A 23,736-nucleotide genomic window follows, 5' to 3' on the forward strand; every position below is an offset into this window, starting at 1 on the left:
ACAGAAGTCAGTAGGATTTGCCTTGGTGGGCTGCTTCTGTACCAGCATTATAGCTGTGATTTCTTCACAACTGAACATTTTTCTCCTGCTGTCTTGGCACCAACACCTCTTTTTCACCTCTTTGGAGTGTTTCTGCATGGAAGAAGAGCAAGAGGGCCCTGCTTGTACTACCTTGCCCCTTTGGACTGGTGCAGTGCAATAAGATGCTCTGTGCTTCACAAAACTGAAGGAGGAGTTTTTCATTAATCGCATCCTGATGGGCTCTTCTGCACCAGTTATCCTACTGTCCACCTTCTGCATTTACACAGCAGAGAGGTGGAAAAGTGGCAGCCCTGATGTGTCGGGCCAGTGGCAAAAGCTTTCTTACAACTGCAATCAGATCGATCAGCTTTTTGGTGTGGTGTTTATTAGACAGGAAAGCAGTATTATTTAAATGAGCAAATTATTGCTGGAATTTTATTTTCTGCTTATGTGAACATCAGAGTTTCATGCGAAGAAGACTGCTTTTCTTCTGATTTTGAAAGTCTATGTTTTTTATAAGATGTGCAACCTGTAGAGGCTGCTTCTGTACATAGTAGCTCCTCACATTGTTGCCAAACAAAAGTAGCTTTTCCGTTCCCAAGGCATTTATCAGTATATCCTTGTATCATTTCTGTAGTAATGTCATCCTCTCCCAGTCACCAACTTAGTTTCAAAACTCATGGTTTTAATTAGTTATATTGTTTAAAATGTGATACTAGTATTTATTTTTTCCTTCTCCCATTCTGTGTGTCTTCTAAATACTGTGGTGAAAATAGGGATGAGAACTTTCCAGAAGAGCAGGTGAATGAGCTGCAAGAAGTTTGTAGGGAGAAATGATGATGACTTGGATTTAAAGCTGTTTTCATTTATATTTTGTACTTATGCATCTGGAATTCTGAAGTTAGAAATGGAGTTTCTGTTGGATATAAAACCACTTTTTCCATAAAAAAAGAATCTGAGAATTTGCTACTGAACTGTATAAACTAGGAATGAAAAAGTAGAAGCAGTCTTACTTTATTGAAAATTATAACCTAGAAAAAACTGTAAGAAGTCTCTGAAATCTCAGTTACTTATCTTTTTTTTTTTTCAATATAAAAATGAAGGGTTGTTTATTTCATCCGAGTGTGAAGCCTTTGGCCTGTATTCAGATCACATTTAGTGGGTCTTTCTAAACGCTCTGTGAAAACATTCTTCCTTCTCAATAAAAGACAAGCTCACCTAGCTTTATATCTCCAGAATTAGAGCTCTAAGTAAATCTCCAGTGTAACGTGGGCCACCTCATTGTGCATTAATTACATTCATTTCTTTTGTTTCTATTCTTTTTATCCTTCACAGAGTGATCTCCTTCCCCATTTTTTTTGTTTATTTTTTTCATGAACATTATGCAGCTTTTGATGGGTTAAAAATAAGGCCTTATTTTTGGTAATTCTGTAGTATGAAAAGACTAATTGCTGCATGTTGCTTTCTTGCAGGAGAGTAAGTGATTGAGTGGGTCTAGTGGATGATCAAAGTATAGAAGGAAAAAAATATATTCAAGGCAAATAAGACTATTTCAGAAAAGCTGAAATGAATGAATTATTTGCTTGCATATTGCTTACAGAAGGCATCGAGTTGGTTTCCATATCAACAAATTGATAAAACAAATCACAAGGGCAGGAACTGCACTGAAAATGTACTGAACTCCTAAATGTCATTATCAATTCACTTAAAAAAAATTAAAAAATAAAAGAGGCCTAAGGAATGGTGGTTACATATAAGTAAGCCTGATTTCCATACCACGCAATACAATGGAAACTATGAAAAGAAAATTAGCAGCCTGCTAGAGACATGATATGAAGGATCTGAGCCAGCTTGGTTTGGTAGAACATTAAAGTTAGAATTAGAATTTCTTGAAGGGTCCAGGAATGAAGAACGGAAAAATGATCTAGTTGATAACTGTGTGGACAGAGGGGCTGAATAATAAGGGGATATTATATTGGGGATATTTTACTGATGAAAGACTTACTTGGACTGATCAGAAAAGTCACTGAGAAAAATTGCAAAAGGCTCTCATGATACTGAACATGCAGTTCCACAATTTCAGTTGATGGAAGACAGGGTATTTCCCTGATGGGTTTTAAATGAATTTAATCCCTCTCCTCTCCTCTTGTTCCTGGCTGTGCCATCCTACCCTCTCATATTTTAGCACAGGTTCTTGCTTGATGGCATGGTGGGCTGGTTCAGGGAACTGGTTGGGTCCCAACTTAACCCAATAAAATAGAGAATAAAGTGAGTAGGTCTTGAATAAAAACAATTACTGTATTGCATTGTGTCTGCACTAAGGATTGCTGGGATCATTATACCAGCAAATTCTGCATAACATGAATGCAGTTTATGTAGCTCTGTAGTACCATTGGTGGAGTCTGTAGCTCGTAATACCACACAGTGATGTGTAGTGGGATGACTTTTTGCTGGAAAGAAACAGCACAAAATGGCAAATGAGATTTCTCTCTCTTGCCTTCATGCACTAGGCAACACGTCAGGGTTTATGACTGTGCTGTGGAGAAGTAGGTGTGTTCCTAGTGCTTCAGTTTAAGATACAAGTACAGGGAAAATCCACTGCTCCATTTAAGCAATTTGAGCCAAAACACTCTCTCTGCTTTCTGTATTCAGGATGTGTAAACAGATAATAAGAAGAATTCTCCCCTTTTTTTTTTTTAATTGAAAGATAAGAAACAAGTTTGATTATGACTTAACTGGGAAGATCCTTGTGTGTCAAAGCAGAAACTGAAAAATTTATTTTAGTAGCTGGCTTGTATGTGTCTAGTTTCAGACCAAGGCTCACTGAAATTATTGAATTCTAACTTCTTATTTAAAAATTGGATATTTTATGGTGCAAATATTTGTATTTTTAATACAAGTCATTGTAAAGGAACGAATTATTTTCTGTTGTGCAAAGGACTTAAATTTTATCTTGAAAAGATGGTGAGCAATAATCCTACCAGTTTCTCACTTTTCTCCACCATTTGTAGTTTCAATTAGGCCAAATATTCTTTCACACTTGCTTTCAGAATTTTGTTCAGTTCACAGGTGTGGGCATCTGTATCTTTTAATAGGATCTTGAACAGCTGTCTGAAACCAGTTGTTCTGTGTCCATGGGCTCCTCTTGGGTAATGCTCAGCAACTAGCACTTGGGACTGAGTGGAGCAGAGCTCTGTGAGACTCCTCGGCTCAGAGAGCTACCCAGCTGCAACACACTGCCCTGGCCCTGTTTCTTTCCTAGCCTCTCAAGAGACTGCAGCACAGTTGCTTTTTTTTTTGTTGTTTGTGTGTTTGTTGGAAGTCTGTCAAAAACTGCCAACTGGTTTGCTTTCCTCTGCAAATTTCTTGATACATTTGAAGAACCAAGGTATGTTAGAAGGCAAAAGTATTCCTTTTGTTAATTTATCCATCTCCTGTTACATTAACTTATGTTTTAGTTTTTTGTTGGCTTACCTGCAGCTAAAAAGCTGGCTGAACTTTGTGGGGTCTGGTGTATGACGTCTGGGACAATTCCTGCATGAATGGCTGGCTAAGGCGTTCCAGCCCACATCTGCATTTCACTGCCATCTTGCAGTCAGCTAGGGTCTAGTGGTGGTGCTAAATAGGTAAGAGAGAGGAAGTTGTTTCTTTCAATATTAATTTGGCTTAAGCTGGGGCAATTGTTGTTTAATTTTTTTTTTAAGTGCTGCTGAGTTCTGACAAGCTTTATTTCCTGCTTGCTCTATAATAAACCAGAAAATGGCTTCTGTTTCATAGCTGTGGAAGACATGTTGTTAGACATTTTGTGTCTGGAGATAGGAAAGGTTAATTTACAAGTTCAAGGAGCAAGAGACCTTTCCACCTGCTCAAACAATTGAAATTCTGCCTTTGTGAACATTCAGCAAAAACAGCTTCTTGTTTTTTAATGAACCTCTTTCTCTTTTTCCTTGGGATCTGTGCCTGAAAGGGCAACCATATGCACGTGATTCTGCAATGTATCAGTGTATGTTTGACAGTTAAGTCAAATGTTACTTCCCATGGACTCTCAGAAATGTCTGGGTGAAACTGAAAAACAGTCTTCCCTCTGTGCTTTTCTTGTCAGACTGCCCAGCATATTTTTTGAGCTAGAATACCTGAAAACAGCCAGCATGTTGGCTGAGAGATACTTTTGCATATGAAGTCATTTTTTTTCTGTATGGGAAATCAAAATATCACATAACTTTGTGCTTCTACATTGATTTCTTATGAATGTCTTCTAGTATTTTCTTTTTAGGACTTGTGAAAGCACTCTCCAAAATCTCTTTCTAGTTCTATGTTGTACTGTTGTTAGTGAGTTAGAAGCAAAGCATCTGCTTCTGATTGTTTCATCATAAGTTTTCTTCTTTCAAAAATGGCAGTATTTGCATTTATCCTTAATTTTAGAAATGAATTACAAGAAAAGGGAAGGTCTAATGATAATTTTCCTTCTCCTGCTTGATTAGGTCTGAGCAGGAATCTAAAGCCAGCTCTTAAGTGGAAGTCCTCATATTGCCATACTGATTACAGGTGGGTCTTTGCTAATGAGTATACTGCCTGTGGTACTAAGATAAATGCAGTCATTTTCATAGTACTGCCACCAGAGTAGCTTATTTCTCTTAAGGAACCAGTGTAGAGTATGCTGGGAAAAGTATTTGTATGCCTTGCAAAATACATGCTCCAGTATACTTTTTTTTCTAGTGTACAGTAGACATCCACATATGGGATTTTTCACATTGATTTCTCCATTTGTTGTCTGAGTCTGTTAAGATTCCTGAGAGATAAGTTATGAAGGCTACAGTAGTTCATTACTGAGTTGTGTTTCCGCAAGGCATTACTGCGTTGTTAGCAGCCGTGGCAGAATGAGATGTCTCTGTTTCCAGTCATTGTGTTAAAGTGGCTGGACAGACTCCTCTCTAGTTTTGGTGGTCTGAGCACTAATAATTTGGGCTGTGAAATGGAGTAGCAGAGGCAGAAAGTGCTTGTGGAGGTGTGCTAGACCTCCAGCCTTTACCAGCAAGCAGGGGATGGGGATGAAGAGGGCAGGGAGTTAAAAAGCTGCAGCGTGGTCTGATGGTGCTTGCCTGGCAAGCATTTTGAGCACATCTGACTTTTTTAGTCATTTGCTTAGATACATTGATGTTTTTGAGGAGAATGAAATACAAAAGACTCTGTTTTCAGTGAAATAAATCTTGTTTTGTTTTTGTCCAGTGTATGTACCGATGCTCCAGAGAAGTGGTTCTGAGCCACCTCTGCCTGGCTGAAATGAAAAACTGCAGATTTGGTAGGAGCCTGTGGGCTCCTAAAGCCAGTAAGTTTAAGGGAAGGAAATTCAATGTAGTAGGATGTTCATAGCTCACTACTTCACACCCATTCCCCACATAGCTGTTCTTAGCACATACAAGAGTGACGGTACAGAGGGAGCTGAAAACTTACGTAAGGTAAGTTATGTAGCACAAAAATTGCCCTTGAATGTACTGAGTGTTAACATGGGAAATGGCTGTAGAACAACTCTGAAAATAACATTCAACTAATGTCTATACTTATTCATAGAGACAAACTATTACAAAAGACTACAGTTCTCAGCTAGCTAAGAACATCTCTCTTGTGTTTATCTTGATCATAACCTGAAGAGATATTTCCAACTCTCTTTTATGAAGAATTATCTCTATAGTTAATTGGCTATGTTCATTTTTTATTTCTTTTGAAGGACTTGAAAGTATTTCCTGAACTTTGTAATCACTTGAGAAAGCTCATGCTAAAACCTTCCTGTGGTACTTATAGTCCATTTGAAATTCCATTTTCTGTTTCATTTGACACTTCAGTGTCCTTCTGGATTGCAGTTTCCATGCCTCTGTAAGCCTTCCTTGAGAAGTTTCTGCTAAGGACACTTGAATAGTCTCTTTTTTAGGCTGTTTCTTCCTGAAGTCATGAAGGGCCACAGACGTTTCTTCCTCTAAAGTCCAGAGCTGTTTTAGGTAGCCAAACACATGTATATAAGACACGAGTACTTCGTGAAAACTATGTATATTATTTAACTTAATTTTTCTTCATTAGATGGGTGCCAGTCCTGCTAATGTGGAACCAGAGCAGGCCGAGCGCTGAGTTTTGCAAGGCCCATCACAGAGCTGATGAGCTCCACAGGGGTTGCTGAGCTTCTGAAACCTTTCCTGGCTCTGAAGCTGGGAGACTGCTTGTGTCCCCGTAGAGCTTAGAGGCTCTCAGGGACCCAAACAAGCTTAATTGCAAAGTTGGAGCATTCACTGTGAAGGGCCTCACCAAATAATTGGCTGTCCCAATTAAGCAGCTGTTCTTCCCACAGAATAATGCTTGGGAAGGTGAATGATTGCCTGCCCTGTACGGTGTCCCAATTAGCTGCCTTAAAATCAGCTAAGTGTCATGTACAGTTTCTCTGCTCAATGAGTGAAACAGCTGTGTGCATCTCGATGTGGGCCTGGGTTTTAATGATACTGCTGGCAGGGGCCTAGCTTCATGTGGGATAGCAGGGCTGAAATGATCTGCATCAGTGCTGGGGAGCCTTGCAGATCAGAAGGTTGCAAAGCCGATGGGTGCTGGCGATGAATTTCTGTCTTGGTGTGAGTACCGTCGGAAATCACTGCTAAATTATAGCATTTAGTCTCAGCATTTGTACTCTGCAAGCTTTTTTCTATGTATGTGGAATCTCCTACCCTCAGTTTGCCCAGACTTTAAGGTTTGTTTAAAAAAAAAAAAAAAAAGCTCTATTATTTACTCTTTGTGCATCTCACAGAGTGAAACCAAGAAACGCTGTTTCCTTTCTTTTGCAATGGCAAAACCTTTTAAAAAGAGGAAGTTTTAGAATCTGTTTCACCTTACTTAAGTGAGATGCGTAGAAAAATGTTTGTAGGGGTTAAACAATCAAATCTTTTTATTGTTCATTATATTTATAGTTGGTATAATCCTGTAAGATAAATGTTTTTACAACTGGATTAGCAGTAAACAATGCTCTGGGTCGCAGTCAAAATACCGGCTAAGCACTGATGTCTAGAAACTTTCCTCTTTTCTACAAATATATTTCAAATACTTGATGTACGTTAATTCTTTAAAGGGGGTTGTATCATTTCCTGACACAGTACCTAATATTAAAATTACAATAGTACAAAAATAAAAATACACTTTTTGTTTTTTTTGTTATATTTTTGTAACAGCTTGCAGCCATTTCTGAAGTCTTGCTATTGAAGACTGATGTGCGTGGCTTTTAACAGGATGCAAAATATTAAGGTTTTTTGATTAAAACCAAAGTTTTTAAAATTTAATGGTTAATTATTTAAATAGGAAATATATATATATTATTTTTAATCTGCTGTGATATATCTTTTTAGGTTAGATTTAAGAGAGATTTGGCTCTATTTGTGTTGATCTGATACTAAATAAAAGCTTTTCCTGCTAAGTATTGTACTCTTAAGTAAGGAAGTCTGCCTTCTGTGTTTGAAAATCCTTAGACATGGGGTATATTTATTCAGCTCTGCAGTTTTTACATTTTATTGCATTGCTACACTATCGCTTCTCCATCCTAGTTTCAGACTCCCTGTGAAGATGAGTTTGACCAAAGGAACTGGTACCTAACTACAGGAGCGAGGCACCAGCTGGCGTCCCCGCTGCTGCCACCGGTGGGGGGTGGTCTGCAGCAGGAGGCAGGAACGAGCAGCTGGACAAGTCTCTAAGCCCTCATACTCTCTGTCCTGACTGCGACTGACTGGAAGAACTATTAACCTGAGTGAAGCATGTGAAAGCATTTCTGTTTCTGGACCCAAGCAGGCTTGCCAACCTCAGTTGCAGCCTGTTTGTCTGTTGCCCTCAGGATCTCATGGTTTCAGGATTACCTGGCATGGAGACAAATTCCATGCCTGAACCACTAGGGAGTAAACATGCTATGTGTATATGTTTTTTATTTCTTACTCTTCTGGGCTACAGTTAAAAACCTCAATTCCTGGATTTAAATTTTCTAGCAAGGTGTAAGTAGGTGAGAAGACCAGCAAGTCAAACTGTAGTCTTTAGGTGCTGAGTGGCATAAGTTGGCCCAAGATAGTTTGTTTCAGTTAATATATTGCTATATCCTGTGGACTTTGCTTTTTTGTTTGTTTGGTTTGTTTGTTTTTAATGGAAATAGTTCAATATATTTGAAGAGGAGGGGGGAGGAAGAATGACCCTTTCCTTTTCTATATGGCTGGCTTACCATCATTCAGTAAGTCTGTCCGTCATAACATCTTTCTGCATGGTCTTTGTATGGCTCACTTGCCAACCATTATATAATCCAACAAGAATCCGTAAGCCTTCCAGAAGGGAGCAACTGGTACTGCACAGATGTGAGCAGTTTGACATTACCTGGAAGAGGGATCCAAGATCTCTATGGAAAAATCTGTAGAGACATCTCTGCAGTAATGGGAATTTGCAATCGTGTCCATCTGTCTGTCTGCCTGCTGCCCCACACCCTGGCTGTTAGCCAGGTCTCCCTTGCCTCAGAGTAATTGCAGGTAACCTAAAGCGTGGTTATGGGGGGGGCATTTCTTCCAGTTGTTTTAAACAGTTCTTCCCATCCCCCCCCTGCTCCAGCATCCTTTGCCACTCTCTCAGCTGTTGTGGGGCAGACCTTAAGGACACTTTCTGAATAAGAAACTGAAATTGGAGCTCGGTGAGCATTGTTGGCACTGGTAGTGGTTTAGGCAGCTACAGAAACCTTCAGCCTGTGTGCAAGTGTTTATAGAGCTGTGCACAGGAATGCATTCAGATTGATGACTGATTTTTAGCCCAAACCTGTTCCTTGAATCCAGTTTGCTCCATAGACACATAAGCACTGTACTGGAAGCAAAAGATGATCTGCAAGAAATTGCTTAAAAGCAGCTGTTACTAAAAGAAATGGCCATCAAGCTATAACCTCCATTACTTCTGCAACAAGGAAATGTCCAGCTTCCCAAATGAAATATGGCCCTTGATGCCATCAGCTGGAGCATGACTGGTTCCAAAGATTTGTAATGGAGACATTAAAACCTGTGGGCTTTTAAGCAAGGTGGTGGAAAACAAACAGATGACGGGGGGGGGGGGGGGGGGGGGGGGGGCAGGGCGGAGAACAAAAAGCAACCTCTTGCAGAAACAGAGCAGAGGTCATCAGAACTGATTGGAAGTGTTGCTGAATCTTAAAGCAAATGCTGTGTGCATGTGTGTTCCTCTGACAAATTAAATGGGGCTGGTTTTGTGAAGTCCGGGAAGGCTTTTCTTTGTGGCCAAACTTCCCCTACCTGTTTTTTGCTTGAGTAATTGTAGTGTGCATAAGAGGTGAGAAGGAGACATGGAAGAAGACAAGGCTGTACAGCAACTAATGAGCTCTCTGTTTCAGCCTGAAAAATCGATCTAGCAGGGTGGCCAGGACCTTGGAACCTATTAACCTTGATGAAGTATTTGGAAGTCTGAGATGTGACAGTTGGCGTAAAGAAGGGTCTTTTTAAAGAAGTTTAAAATAACCATTTCTTTTTCTCTCTTCTTTCTCGCACATGCTCTCTGGCAGAGTGCTGTCTGACTTTTTAAACTTTTCTTTTTTCAGCTATGTAGTTCTTTTTATTGCACAGCTTGACCAGGTGACTTGCTACTGTGCTACCTATCTGAAGATTATTTGTTTTTTCTTCTTACTGGCAGGAAAACAGTTTCTCTATAGCACTCATTCATGTCTACAGAAATCTTACATGTTCTCTTCAGATATTTGTGCTCTGTGTTTTAAGACGGGCATGTTGCTCCATAAAGAATGACTCACTTGGGATTGAATAGGGCAATATTTGTGTTAATCAGCTGCATTTCTGTCCACAGATATAGCTGTGCATTAAAACAAACATGCTGTAGACATGAATTAAGGGGAAAAATATGACATGGAATTTCCTGACTTTTTAAAATAAAAAAATAAATCTTTGCCAAGAATAACTTCATCTGCAAACGTTTCTTAAATGTGTTGCACATTTGTTTTTCTTTAAAGGATGGGTGGCCAGGCCTCTTCACATGTGGGCACCATATAATGACATATTGTGGTTGTGTGATGATCTGGGTTAGTTTAAAGGCCTCAGATCTTTCCAAGTCTGGATTGTTTTGATTGAGGCAGGTTAGGGAGCACAGATACAAGCAGGTATGTTGGCAGATGTCATGGGGTTATGCGAAGCAATTTAGGACAGTAGGCTTTTCGTCTGTCCCAGCTGCAACAACAAAACAGAGCAAGCTTCACTGACATACTTTGTCTAATCTGTTTACATTAAATATTATTTCTGTTTAATTCTGCAATCTGTTAACAACCCAGAAAAGTAAATCAATCTTCTACCACCTGCAGAAAATGGACAAATATTCTTCCTTCTCACTAGCCTACAGCCATAATAAAGTGATTTCCCTAGCTTCACCTCAGTCTTATATGCATCTAGATAAGTTCCCTCCCCCATCACTTACTAAGTAATGTTTAAACATGTGCCAATACTTGCTAACGCATTTTAAAACTCGCTTCCCCAGTCTTAGAAGATTTTACAGTGTTTTGTCCAATCAGTGGGTGAAAATTATGCTTCTAAATATGTTGACTTAGCTGTCTTTCTGTAAATTTCTCTTGGCGGGAGGAAAAAAAAAAAGGACATGAATTGGCCTTCAGTCAAATCTGCTTAACTGCTTACATGCATCAGCTATGTCAGCAACAAATCATTCTTTGGCCCCTATTGCTCTGACCCATGTTGAATAGTCTATTTTATGACTGTAATATCCATCTTTGCTGTTTAATGTTAAATTCCGAGGTTATTGTCAAGTTCTGTTGGATATACCCAACTTTTTCACTTGGAAGTATAACTTGACATAGTGCTGTGGATTTGTCTTAAATTGCTTTTCTCCAGTTTTTAAAGTGACTTTGTTTTGTTGTGTTTCCAGGACATGTGTATCATACCCAGTAGAACAGAGCTCTGGAGACACTGTCTCTGCAAAACAGAAAGAGCCTTTGCCTTACTGAAAGTTGTATCCAATGTTCCAATTGTAGATTTATACAATTGCTTTTTTTCTATTTTAAATAATTATAGATTCATGTACTGGACAGACTGGGGAGAAGTGCCAAAGATAGAACGTGCTGGGATGGATGGTTCAAGCCGCTCCATTATAGTCAACACGGACATTTACTGGCCAAATGGATTGACGTTGGATTATGAGGAACAGAAACTTTATTGGGCAGATGCTAAACTGAATTTCATCCACAAATCAAATCTCGATGGAAGTCATCGGTAAGAGGTTTTTGTTTGATCTATGTAATTCTGTGCTTTTCTTAGAAGATGTTGCTTAAGCAATATCATGAGCTCTGTTGCAGGGAATTGGCATGTTAGCACTTGCAAAATTTTAAGCCAACTAGTGCTATCAGACACTCTCATCCTTCCCCATTCTCCCTCTTCCAGAACTGTGAAGTTGAATGTGTGCTTCCTTTGAGGTATCCTGTAACTCACTAAGTCTTTTCTCAGAACTAGTCCTATAAAGGAATCCCTGAATACTATTCCTAATAGTATAAGGCTATTAGCAGAAATTTCCATTTTTGATAGGTATTCTGTTCCTTTCTTGCTGTGATATTTAGAATTGCAGAAAATAACCTGAAAAAGTGGATCATTATAGATGACGATCTTTAGTTTCATTAAGTCTTTCAGTTTTATTAATCCTAGGGGTTGGGAAATAAGTGGAAAAGTCTTTACAGAGAACTATGCTAAAATAGCTGTTTTTTCTCTAACAGTTTTATAATGATGATGTAATCCTTTCTGATCCAGTTGTGGTTACTTCTTAATTAAGGGTATAACTGATACTTTGTATATATGCATTTATCCTTAATTTGGAGGATGACCTTCTTCATTGCTTGAGAGCTATGTTATGTACTGTTTGCACAAAAATGATTCACAGTTAGCTGGTGCTCAGTTATCATATGGGATATGATTTTTGAGGTTATCCTTTGCAAATTCTTGTGTTGCTTCTGCTGGTTTATCTAGGCATGAAGTATCTTAAGTTCTTCGTTCCAACATATTAGTCCTTTCTTTTGCCATTAACCTGGCACAAGAATTTAGGCTCTCCAGAAAACGTTTTATTGACAAGATAGGTGTTTTGTGTTTACTTCTGAGTAGGAGCATAGGCAGCATGTATGAAGCATCCACGATGTTTCCACTATTTATTTTGAACTCCGTGATTTTTTGTAGTGCTGGTTTGAAAGGTGGTGTCATTTTCTTCCTAATGTCTGCCTGTTAAGTGACCAAAAGTTCATGCAGTAGTTTTGTAATGGTGTTTATTTAGAGAAGGTAACAGGAATTGGATACAGTTTTAAATTTGTGTGCTTGGGTATAGATGTTATAACTAGCTTTGTGAATTCAAAACATGGAGACATGGGTATATAATTTCAAGGTAGCCCTTAATTTGTTATTTATTTCACAAGAAAACAAACTTGTTAGTACTAGAAGAGATTTCTTAGTGATACTTGCTTTAAGAAAAGAACACAGTCCTGTAAGTTTTCAAGTAATGAAGAGAAATGGATAGAAATTGTCATGCACAGTAATAACTTGAGTCTGTTTTATTCTTTTTTTTAAATTGGTACTGGTTAACAGGGAAAAAGATTTTAGGGTGTTCCAGGTAAAAATGGTTTGGGGCTAAAAAAAAATAAAAAATATATTTCCTTTGATAAGAATGGAGAGTCATGAAACCAGATGTGTAACAGAACTTTAAAAAGACATATCTCGACTGAAATGATCACACATGAGTCTCAGTGACAGCTTGCCACCTGAAAAATTACAGCCCAAATGTGGCTTTCTTATATGAGTAGGAAATACTCACAGTTGGTGCAAAAGGAGCGAAACAAACCAACAAAACCAAAACAATCCAAACAGTAACAATGAGAAGAAAACACAACTTCATGATGGCTACTGATATGGTCACACCTGAAGAACCCCCACTATGGATTTGTCCCACAAGATAATTAGGTGGCTTGTTTTATTCTTGAGTCACTCTTTTTGGGGTCTTCCATTTATGAGATGGAAAGGGCCATCTTTTTATCACAACATGCTGCTGCATTCTGGCTGACGCCCTGTTAGACAGTGTGTATATATCAGGCTCTGCAATAAATTGTACTGCTTTCGATAACATGATGCAAGATGCAGAGATGATTTTTGAAATGGTAACTGTGTGTAAAGATTCCACCGATCAAAATTGACACCACCACTATCCAAAGCTATATGTTTTTCCCACAAAGCACAAACCTCCCTGTGTTATCTAGTGTCTCCTGTCTTTCTGGCTCCACAGAAATTTCCTGCAGTCACTGCTGCATTTTCAGTGTTCTGCTACAGATTCCTTTGCAGTTTTTCCCTTCCTGATGATCTGTTCCACAGTAGTGTAAATACTGTTGGTTTCAGTATTTTGTTTCTATTTTGTGTCCCCCCCCTCCCCCTTTCCCTGCCTTTGGCTAACCTTGAAGTGATTCATACTAAAAATGAGGCCATTAAGGTGCAGATCTTTCTTGGTGCAAGGGGATGCCCAACCTTGTCTGTCTGCAGAGAGTTGTATCTAACGGTTGTGTCTCATGACACGGAAAGCAAAGTCGCCTGGATCATTTACCACATTCCAGAGTGAATTCTGTGGAATTGGTGAAACCTGCAATAAAGACCTGCATAGATGAGTAACTTAAATTTTAGATATCCTAATTATTTTTATGCATTAAAACCAAAATAATTAGTTTAATATTTAAATGTTTTTAACTGATACTGAAATTTATCAGTAATGTTTCATGGAACTGTGCTAATATGTTACCATTTGAGGGGGAGAAAGGGAAAATAGTCTTTAGGGAGGGAAATGCATATGACTTCCCTTAAGCACTCAGAAGCGCACACTGCTTCTAACACCACCTGTTTTTCCCTAGGCGTGTGAGAAAGTTCTGAAGATTCAGAAAATAGTCAACATCTGTATCCAAGCATTTTTTTTTATTCTTTGCAATTACATCATAGGGGAAAAAGGAAAGAATCGCAGAAGTTAAGCTGTTCTACAATGGTTTTTATGTGTTTTCTTTTTTTCTCTGCTTGACCTCTTAGCCTCTGTTTATGTTAGGGAAGAAAAAAATGTGGCTGTTTAAAGTGATTTAATTTTGTTAAATATTGTCTTTCAGTTAATCAACAGAATTCACCATTCTCAATATGGTATTTTACAACAACTAATTATGTATTTTATCTCTTAACTCATTACTTTATTCATCTTTGTCAATAACTGATTATCTAATATTAAAAATAAAATATACCATTGGAAACATACAAAAAATCCTTGAGATCTCCCCTCTAAGTTTTAAAGCGGGGGGAGAACCCTTTCAGTCTGTTCTCCTGGTCATCCCCACACCCAAAAAGGTAAAACTAAGCAGTTTTTTTCTGTGAATAGTGGAACTCGTTGCAATCCCTCAATGCACCCATGGCTTCTTGTATACCTTCACCCAAAATTATCTCTTGCTTCCCATCACTGTCAGCTGTGCACTCTTGACAAGTCTGGCAGCTGGACAAATTGCTCTTGGGCCCTATATTTCAGCTCTTCTCTGGTCAGGTGGGTCAAATACAGTGGTTTAGGGTCCCTTGTACCTATACAGCCATACAAGTGTTAAGGAAGCATTTTTTTTGTGATTCCCTACGTTCCTGAATGTTTGACCAAGAGATACAAAATGTATTGGGTATGGACATGGAAGAGATGGATGCTGAACAGACACACCCAGAATGATTGTATGGTCTTGCTTTCACATGAAAGGATGACATAATGGGATTAGGCCAGTTTTTCTATTCTACCACCACCTTTAAAATCCCTTTTTAAGAGGGCTACCTTTTAAAGTCATTTTCCTTAACAATGGAGAATGACAAGAACATCATCACTTGCTGTGTAATTTAATTTGAAACAGATTTTTGGCTTCCTTATAATCTGCTGGTTTTAGTGATTTGATCTTGATAGACCATTATTCTAACTGCTCTTTTTATATTTATAAAGTAATTTATTATTTATTTTTTGTTCTTGATGCTAGCTAAAATACTCCTGATTAAAACAGATGTTGTGATTGTTGTAAGTGATCATAAAGTAAATGTTCTGGATTTGACTAGGTTTGTTAACTTATAGCAGGAAACAAATGAGTAAAGTATGTCTCAGGGTTTTGTTTGTTTGTTTTTTCAGTGATCCACAGTGTGAGGTGGGAGTCTATAGCAGATAGGTGTGATTATATATTTTATATATATATATATATATATGATATAATTCAGTATGACATGAGTTTTAATTGCTTTGGTGGAAGTGAGAAATTTAGCAGTAACTAACATCTTTATATCAAAAAGGAATTTCAAACAGTTCAAGGAAAACTGCATTTGTGGTTTGGATGACGAGAGAAAATACAACGTAAATAGCAAAAGATTTTAATTAGTGTCACACAGATAAATTTTGAAGTATTGAGGTTCAGACTGTTCTAATATTTGGAATGAGTAAAAGGGAAACATTCTTGACATATTTCTATAACTGTAAGAAATGATATTTTTTTTTGTCTCTTTATTCCTGTAAGCTGACTATCACATCTCTTTACGTGGCAGTACACAAGAACTAAAATTTGAAGATTTATTGTCAGAGAAGGCCATTTATATGCATGAATGCTTGGCTTCTTGTGTGCAGTGGTCTGGATAATGGAAGAGTAAAGGAGGCAGGTGAGAGGAACATGCAGGGGGACAAACACAGGAGGCCTAGATTTTTGTCACATCTTCAGGCAGGACCTAAATAAAGCCCTTTAGAACCTGTGAGCCTCTGCATCAAAATTAGGAAGCACTGTGACAGTGCTGGCTGTAGCACTCAGTAAATATGTGTCAGGATTGTAAATTTATGAGGAAATCTGTACAGCAAATTTTATGGTGATCATCTCTAGTTACCTGCCAGCCCTGGGACTTGCTAGCCCTGGCTACTTCAGTGATGGGCTCATTAGAATAAAGAGGAAGAGCACAGAAGCTGATGACTAATGCCCTTGGTTTGCCAGGGAAAGGAACAAACAGTTTTTCATGTCAGAATGCAATAATTAAAAAATTAAATTGGTGCACAGAAGAGATTTTTTTTTCCAGCTCTTGCCCTGCTCTTATCGGAGTGAACAGTTGCTTTTTGTGGGACTAATTAAACAAAACTGAATTTCAGACAGCTCTCCTGTGAGTAGAGTACCCGAGATAGGTTGGCCTGCTAAGGCAGCTCTTGAATTAATTTTCTCTTCCTTTACCCTGCAGCAGCAGTTCTAATTAATAAGTTAACACGTTACTGGCTGAAGGGAAATGCACTTACAAGGTCCCCCAGGAAGTGTTTGTGCTAATGAGATGGGTTTTGAGGCCACTGTAAGAAAACATACTTTCAACAACTGTCAGAAAGCTGGGGAGCTCTTGCAAGGAGGTGAATGTCTTAAGTTTGCACTCAAGCATTGATTTTTTTTTTCATATTTTCTGTTTTCAAGCATCAGATCAGGTCTATCTGCCAGATCATTAGTTGCAGATTTGATGAAAAGCTAAAAATATTGTATCCCTGCATTTAGAAGGGTTTATTTTTAATTGTTTGTGTGTAATATGTACAGTATAGAACATTATGTGCAAGGTATAAAATACTGTATCTTTGTGTATATTTCCATGAGAAAAAACTATTTAATAACTTCAGTCACTGAGGAGGAACCAGTCTGCAGTGAAAAGTCTGTCTGTTTTAATACCTCATCAACACATTACAGGACAATGCAGAAGACAAACAATGACCTAATTAAAGCTGCTAGAGAAGCCTGCCAAAGCAGAATTAATTAAATTATTTGGACACAGCACTAGAGTGAATCTCTTGATTCTTCCCCAAGGCGCTTCTGAAATAAAATGCTGGGAAGGTAGAGCGTTGAAACATCTGTAGTTGACTGTGCGTGTAGGATAGATATGCATAGGCTGTGTCTGGCTAAAGTCACTAGCTCACAGGTCTCTGCATATTTGTAGACATTTAATAAAAATACATAGCACAGGGCGATGAGCCCAGGCGGAGCAACACCACAGCTCGTCAGAGGTGCTTCTGAGACCTGAGATGATATATGCAGTTACTTCAGGATCACGGCTGGGCTGAAAGCAAAGGAAGAGCAGCTGCAGATTATGCAGTACATATGCCACGTGCAGCCAGTGCATCTACCTGTGCACCTCCTCGCAAACTCCATTGCCTTGTCCTGCAGCTTTCCAGTCTCCTCCCCTATTACCAGAGGCCTTTCACCTATGCTGCATGTCATGACGATGTTTGACTGAAAAATGACCCACAGCATGACTTCATTACTCAACCACGGCTTTACTTCTGATTGACTTCTTCAAACTTTCATTAAAGTTGGGGTTTGAAGTGTCGTTGGTAGACCTGTTACTTGTTAATGTGTACTTTCTGGAAGTGCATGGCAATCACAGTTTAAAGAAATGGCAAAAGGAAAAATATTTTGGTTTAGAAAGACCCTGGTATATCCCACAAGTAGTGTTTCCTGTTTGCTTTCTCAGGTAATTAGAACCAGGCTTGTATTCTGATAGGAATATTTGAGCAAGCATTCATGGTCAAATTCCAGCTTAGTTTTCCAAGTTTGCTTTACAGATGTTTTTGTTTGGTTGGCAGAAGAGGAAACCTCTGAAGCTTCTGAGAGAATCAGAGCTTCCTGCCCTGCCTTGTGGCAGCCGTGATACGGTGCAGTGTCATACAGCTGGTTGGCTTTTCACCCTGCCTCACCTGGTGGTGTGCAGGATTCATCCTGCAAGTGCTTTGGCCACTTGCTAATATTTCCAGTTGTCAGAAGTGATAGCTTTGTAATTCTTGGAATTCCCTGAATGCTCTGCTGTTACATAAAATCTAGATGGAGAGAAACATTTTCCATAGAACATTATAATTTACATCATGCAAACCTGTCCGTTGTATGCTTTCTTTAACATGTAATGAACACTAAAAGCAAGGTTCAGAAGACATGTCTTTCATTTTGTTGTTGTCCACAAAGGAAAATATGATGGAAATTCCAACGTAAATTTCTGTTCTGTTTTTCGTTTGTTTGTTTGTTTGTTTTGGTTGGTTTTGTTTCTTGTTTTCTTATACCAAGAAAGCCTGATAAGAATGTAGCCTACAGATATTTTTTAACTGAAAATGTATCTGGTATAGTGTAGGAAGGAAGATAAATGAAAATTTAGTAAATGCAGATATGAGCATCCCTTAAAGACTTTTTCAACAATATATAGATTAATCAGAAAGCTTTTACCTCTGGATGGTATGAATTTCAGTCTTTTAATACTGTATTGTCGTTGGATCCCAGTATGGTAACTTTTATGGGAAAGAAGTTGTGATATAAAATTTTTCCTTATTTTCAGAAATTTAGTGTTCAACACGTATCTAGGTGCCAACAAGGATGTATCCTGTCTGAGTAAAACTAGTATAAGAAAATGCAGCAGAAAAGGGTAGTGTTGTACACTTTTTTAGAATAAACACTACAAACAGCTCCTGCTCATTTTAGTACCACTAGAGCATCATACGATGAACTACAAATGCAAACTTAAACGTTCACTCCATTTTATGCTCCTGTCCCAGTTCCTCACTGCTTAAAACTCTAATCTTCAGTCAGTAATTATAGGGATTGCATAGTATATCTCATTAATGTATTTCTTCAGTTTTGCAAATGTAATTAATCTGTTCCAAATCTTTCAGCAAGCAAGATGGAAGTATACCTCTATTAATAATAACTGATCCTTCTTTATTTCCCCCAGATCAATGATTCTATGATAGCCTAAAAAGCAGGTACTGACTCAGATTAATTCTTAGGGTTATTGAAACAGAGATGTTTAGGTAGCAAGTGCAGTGGTAAAAATATATGTTTGTGTATGGATATGTAAATATGTGTGTGAATATATATATATGTATGTACATGAGATACTTGTATGGAAAATGAAAGTGAATATATAAATATTTATATTTTTAAGTGAATATGTATTTTTGTATTTATATTTATATATTCACTTACATTTACCATGTAAGTGTCTCGCTGAATCTTACTGTTGAAGAATTGGATTAGCTTTATGAAATTAAGGCATCTCGGATTGGCTGAATGTGCAAACAAGCATCAGTCATTTCTGTGCTTTCTGAACAACCCTTTTGGCATGGTGGTTGATCCTCTCTGGCTTAGGCTGTGGATGTGCATCCAATTACAGAACTTGCCCCACTGGTGGACAGGGTTGCTGCCACAAGCCTGCCTGCAGTGGCTCAGCAGCATCTCTTGTCCAGGTGCTGTATCCTCAAGCTGCATAACTGAATTGCTCACTTGTGCTGGGTCTCACTGGCTGGTTGATTTAATCTTTTTGTTTAATCGTATGTCTTTACTAACCCTGCTCATTTTGGGTGAGAAAAGTTGAGAGGTATAAGAGAGCTATAATACAGGTCTGTCTCGAATATTTACTCTTCAGTGTTGCAAATATAAGATGTAAGATGCAGTAAGATGAACTACCTTAATTTTTTCCCAGTCTTCACAGTTGTATTTTAAATTGGATTGCAAAGAGTGATACAACAACATGTTTTTTTCACTGCCCGATAGCTTAGGAGATGGAAATAGATATGGGATCCTCCAGAGGGATGCTGGAGAAATGGGTTCAAACATAGATGTGAAAATTCTTGCTCTCTGCCATTGAGTACAGGCAGCCTCAGAGGTGAACAGAAGGAATGCAGGTAAAGACTATGTGTGACTTCCATGCGTACCTATATCTATTAATAAAAACACATGGAGTGAGACTTTAGTAATCATTGATTTTGGTATACAGCATTAGACAGAGGGCTCTGGTTATCTTATTCTTGACCTGCATTGTGCAGATTTTGGAATTCGTCTCAGGTATGGCTTTTTTTCCTCTTCTCTTTCAGTTGGTAGCAGCTCCATTTTATTTTGGATTGTATCAATAACTATTCTGAAACAAAATGTTATTTTAGCTAGCTGTTATTTCAGCATAATATTTATCCTGACTATTACATATATATATATATATATATTTGTTCAGTTGCATTAGACCCAATACAGAGACGAGTTTCATTACTGATGAGCTGTGATGTTAATTATGCAGTGAAGTACAGGCCAGGATGCAGTTATTCTGAAAAAGTTTTGAAATTAGGTAGTTGTAGTGTCACCAGAATAGAAAGAATAATATAGTTGATGAAAAGTGTGTATCTGTTTTTATGGAGAGATAAAGGAACTACAATTACATTTACTATTATAGCTTCAGCATAAATTATTTTCTGTTTAAAATCATAGGGTGAAAAGTCAGAATTCTTAAATTTCATAGCTGTAATCCAGATTTGGATTTTAATTCTTCTACTAGTTGCTAAAAAAACAAAGGGGGGGGGGGGGGGGGGGGGTTGGACAGACCAAGGAAATCTGGATTGCCATGAAGGGTAGAAATTTGAAGTTAATCTTTGTCATTTAAATTTGGCATTTGCTAATTTTTATTTCAAGTGAGTTTATTCTTTGTCTGAAAAGGATATTATCTTGAAGCAGAAGCTTTTTGTCATTGTAAGTACAACTCTAGGTAGATTTTCTGAATTTTCCTGTGTCTGTTCTGCTTGAGAGTTCAGTAGCCCCTTTTGTAACGTCTGTTTTAACTTGTTTAGTATTTTTCTTTTTCATTATCTCCACAAAGTATTTCATAGGTCTCTAACAGAATGAGAATGGAACAGAAGTGAATGTATTTAAACTGCTTCTGCATTTTCTTCAAGCAGTAGAAAATTCTTTAGTATAATAAGTTTTTATTGTAATTGCAACTCTGATTGCCATGATGATACTATAAATAGTTGTATTTAGGAAAATGTGATCTACAGCACAGATAGAATTTAATTTCTGTGGAAATTTCTTGTTTTATCTCTTTTCTCTTTGTAACTTCCTTCTATGCTTTCTCGTTCTGCACTTCCTTCCCAGCCAACTAAACAGAGGAGAGATTGTGACATTTTAAATGTCAATCACCATCAAGGTTTTTAAGGCAAATTTGTGTAATTGTATGCTTGGCACAGGGAAGATTATTAAAGTTACTGCACACTTAGCTCCATCTAATATGTAGCCAATTTGCATCCTGTTGAAGCCCTAGAGATGTCTCCTGAGCTCATAACGCTGCTACTTCTCCTCATCTCTCACTTTTCTTCTTATCTCTGGTGTCTCTTTTAACGAGGCTAATGGGATGAGTGCAGCAGTTTGAAGGAACTAAAGAGCTTAGTGAACAGGATGCAATGCTTTTTGCCGTTGTATCACTCATTCGAATCAAACCTGAGCTGAATGTACAGGCTGAAGGAAGCTGCCACTGACGAGCTGTCAGGTCATGTTGGTCCAATTACACCTGCAGTGCCACAGCTGGTGCCCTGGTCAGTGGCTTTATTAAGTGAGGCCAAAGCCATGGAGACCTGGCTGCTCTTTGACCCCAGGTGGGTGCTCATGCTCATAAATGTCAGTCAGACGCAGCAGTTAAATGCTGCAGGTGACATTCTTGCCCTGTACATTCACTCAAATGTATTTAATAAATAATTGGCTACGCCAGAAGTCCTTCCCCCTCTTCTCAGCCACCAAAACCAAAGCTCTGCGGATCTTAGTGCAGGTCACAGTAGAGCATAATTGCTTTACTGCAGCCAAGGGAAGGTCTTTCCTTGCTCTCTCTTCCCTTCATTCTCCTGTTTTTAGCACTACGTCTCCCCAGCCCTTTCCCCCCTCTCCTCCTTCCCCTCATTAGGCTGCGGAGCTGTCAGGCTGGGGACAGCCTGCTGAGTGCAATCCAGCCGCTGCATCCTGGCTGCTTTTTGGCAAACCTGCTGGTGCCCATCACGTGTGTTCAGAGGGGAAAAAAGCTCACTTCCTATTAGCAAAATCAGAAGTGCTATCATCTTGTAATGACTTGCTGGAAACCACATATGTGGATTACATATTAGTAGTAGTTCTCACCTTAGTAAATGCTAGCAATATGTACTGTTGTATCTGGGCTCAAAGACATTTTCATCTGTCAGTTCCTTGTAGCTACTGAGTAAAACGGTGAGTGATTGCTTCAAGGCTGTGGCTGGCAGAGCAGTCAAATGAGGCAGCTCCCTACTTCTCCTGAATCTTTCCAGGGCTGGTTTAAATAAGGGTCACAGCTGACGTTATGCATTGTTACAAGGATACGTGGTTGCCCAAAAGTTAGGCACATCTAGCAGCTTCTACTATACTCGAAGATTTATTTTCACTGAGAACTGGTGGGTACTAATCACATTTAAAAATCTGAGGTTTTAAGTGAATAGCAAGATGAGATTCAGAAAAATGTCTCTTGTCTATGGTGAAGGTCTGGGCATTATGAGAGCTCTGGACTTCTATTGCTTCTGTCCCAGATGAAAATTGTCATAAAGACTTGGATAGTCACCAGTCCTGCTCTAAACTAAAATTATTCAAATGTGAAGGCATTTTGGGTTCAGGGGTGGGGTTGGCAAAAATGTTTACAGAATTAGAATGCCTTTATTCTTGTTGCAGGAGCATGTTGTGTCATTCTGGCTTTGCTGTTTGTCGGGTAGGTTTCAGCTGTAAATTATATTACAATAGTCTTTTGTAAGATGCTTAGTTTGTGCATTTAATTAGAAGCAAATATATACCTGACTCCAGACAGAGATAAGAAAGAAAAGATAATATGTCCTACTTTCCAGTGCAAAATATCAAGAAATAGAAAATTTTGCTTGGTGTAGAATTGGAACACTAGAGTGACAAGTAAGGGAATGTGTATGTTTTCCTCAGGAGTTGGAAAAAAATAGAAGCTTTAAAGATAATGCATCTTTTTGCAGAAGCTAAGGTGAAAGAGCTGTAATGACTGCAGTCTCTTTGTACTCAATCATTGGCAGAACACACCTTCAAGTTTCTTGCTTTAATATACTCTTTTGTTATATTTTGACAGAAAATATTTGGAAAATAAGAGTATTTTTGTCCTCTACTAAACCAGTTCAGCTAATGACTTCTTTGCAAACAAGATGTATATAGTGTGTGGGTGTTCTCTCAGTAAATACACAGATAATGACTCTCTTCCCTGCAAGAAGAAAATTGGGAAGCTGATGATCATAATATGCCCTGTACTTGAAGAAGTAGTAGAGCTATGTGTCAGTCCCTTAGGCTTTTAGTCTGGGAGATAGATAGATGGCTGTCTCCATTGTTCAGTGGGGGCTCGTATACATGTTGGATGCCTGTACACATACAATTAAGAAGAGAGGAGGTGGGAAGAATCACTTGTGTAAATGGTACTTGTGTGGTCCTCCTTGGAGCAGGATGTTGGTCCAGATGACCTCCAGAGTCCTTTCCATCCTCAAATTTTCTATGATTCTAAATAAAAAAGTAAGAGTCAAGCTACTTAATTCCAGTTCTGAGGAACCTCGGTATAGATAATTAGTTTCTACATCACAAGAACCTGGAAAAACTGTCTTCAGTAATGTTTATGCTGCATTTTTGTGATGCTTAATGAGCATGTGTGCGTATATATATACATAAAATATATGGGTATACTCTTTAATTTTGTTTATGAACCTGGAGACAGACAGTGACCCAGTTTGCTCAGAAATGATACCATTACTATGGCAAAAGATCAGTAGAACTGTTTAATGGCACTGCTTGTAATAAAAACAATAGCTTAATAATTATAATAATGAAACATGAAA

General features: G+C 38.3%; 1 protein-coding gene across 2 annotated transcripts in view; it reads left to right on the top strand.

Moving 5' to 3' along the window:
* Positions 1-23,736, top strand: part of LRP6 (LDL receptor related protein 6) — a 121,989-nt gene that overhangs the window by 39,707 nt on the left and 58,546 nt on the right. Inside the window, exons 1-2 of one of the 2 annotated variants that reach the window (XM_083819924.1) lie at positions 11,143-11,300; positions 22,571-22,607. In XM_083819924.1, the coding sequence (XP_083676050.1) occupies positions 11,288-11,300; positions 22,571-22,607 (50 nt within the window). In that variant the 5' untranslated portion in view covers positions 11,143-11,287. Of the gene's footprint in view, positions 1-11,102; positions 11,301-22,570; positions 22,608-23,736 lie in introns of those variants that run through there. The other variant, XM_083819923.1, reaches the window with a different exon arrangement.

This window comes from Anser anser (genome assembly GCF_964211835.1).
Source record: "Anser anser genome assembly, chromosome: 1".
NCBI classification, from domain to species: domain Eukaryota; kingdom Metazoa; phylum Chordata; class Aves; order Anseriformes; family Anatidae; genus Anser; species Anser anser.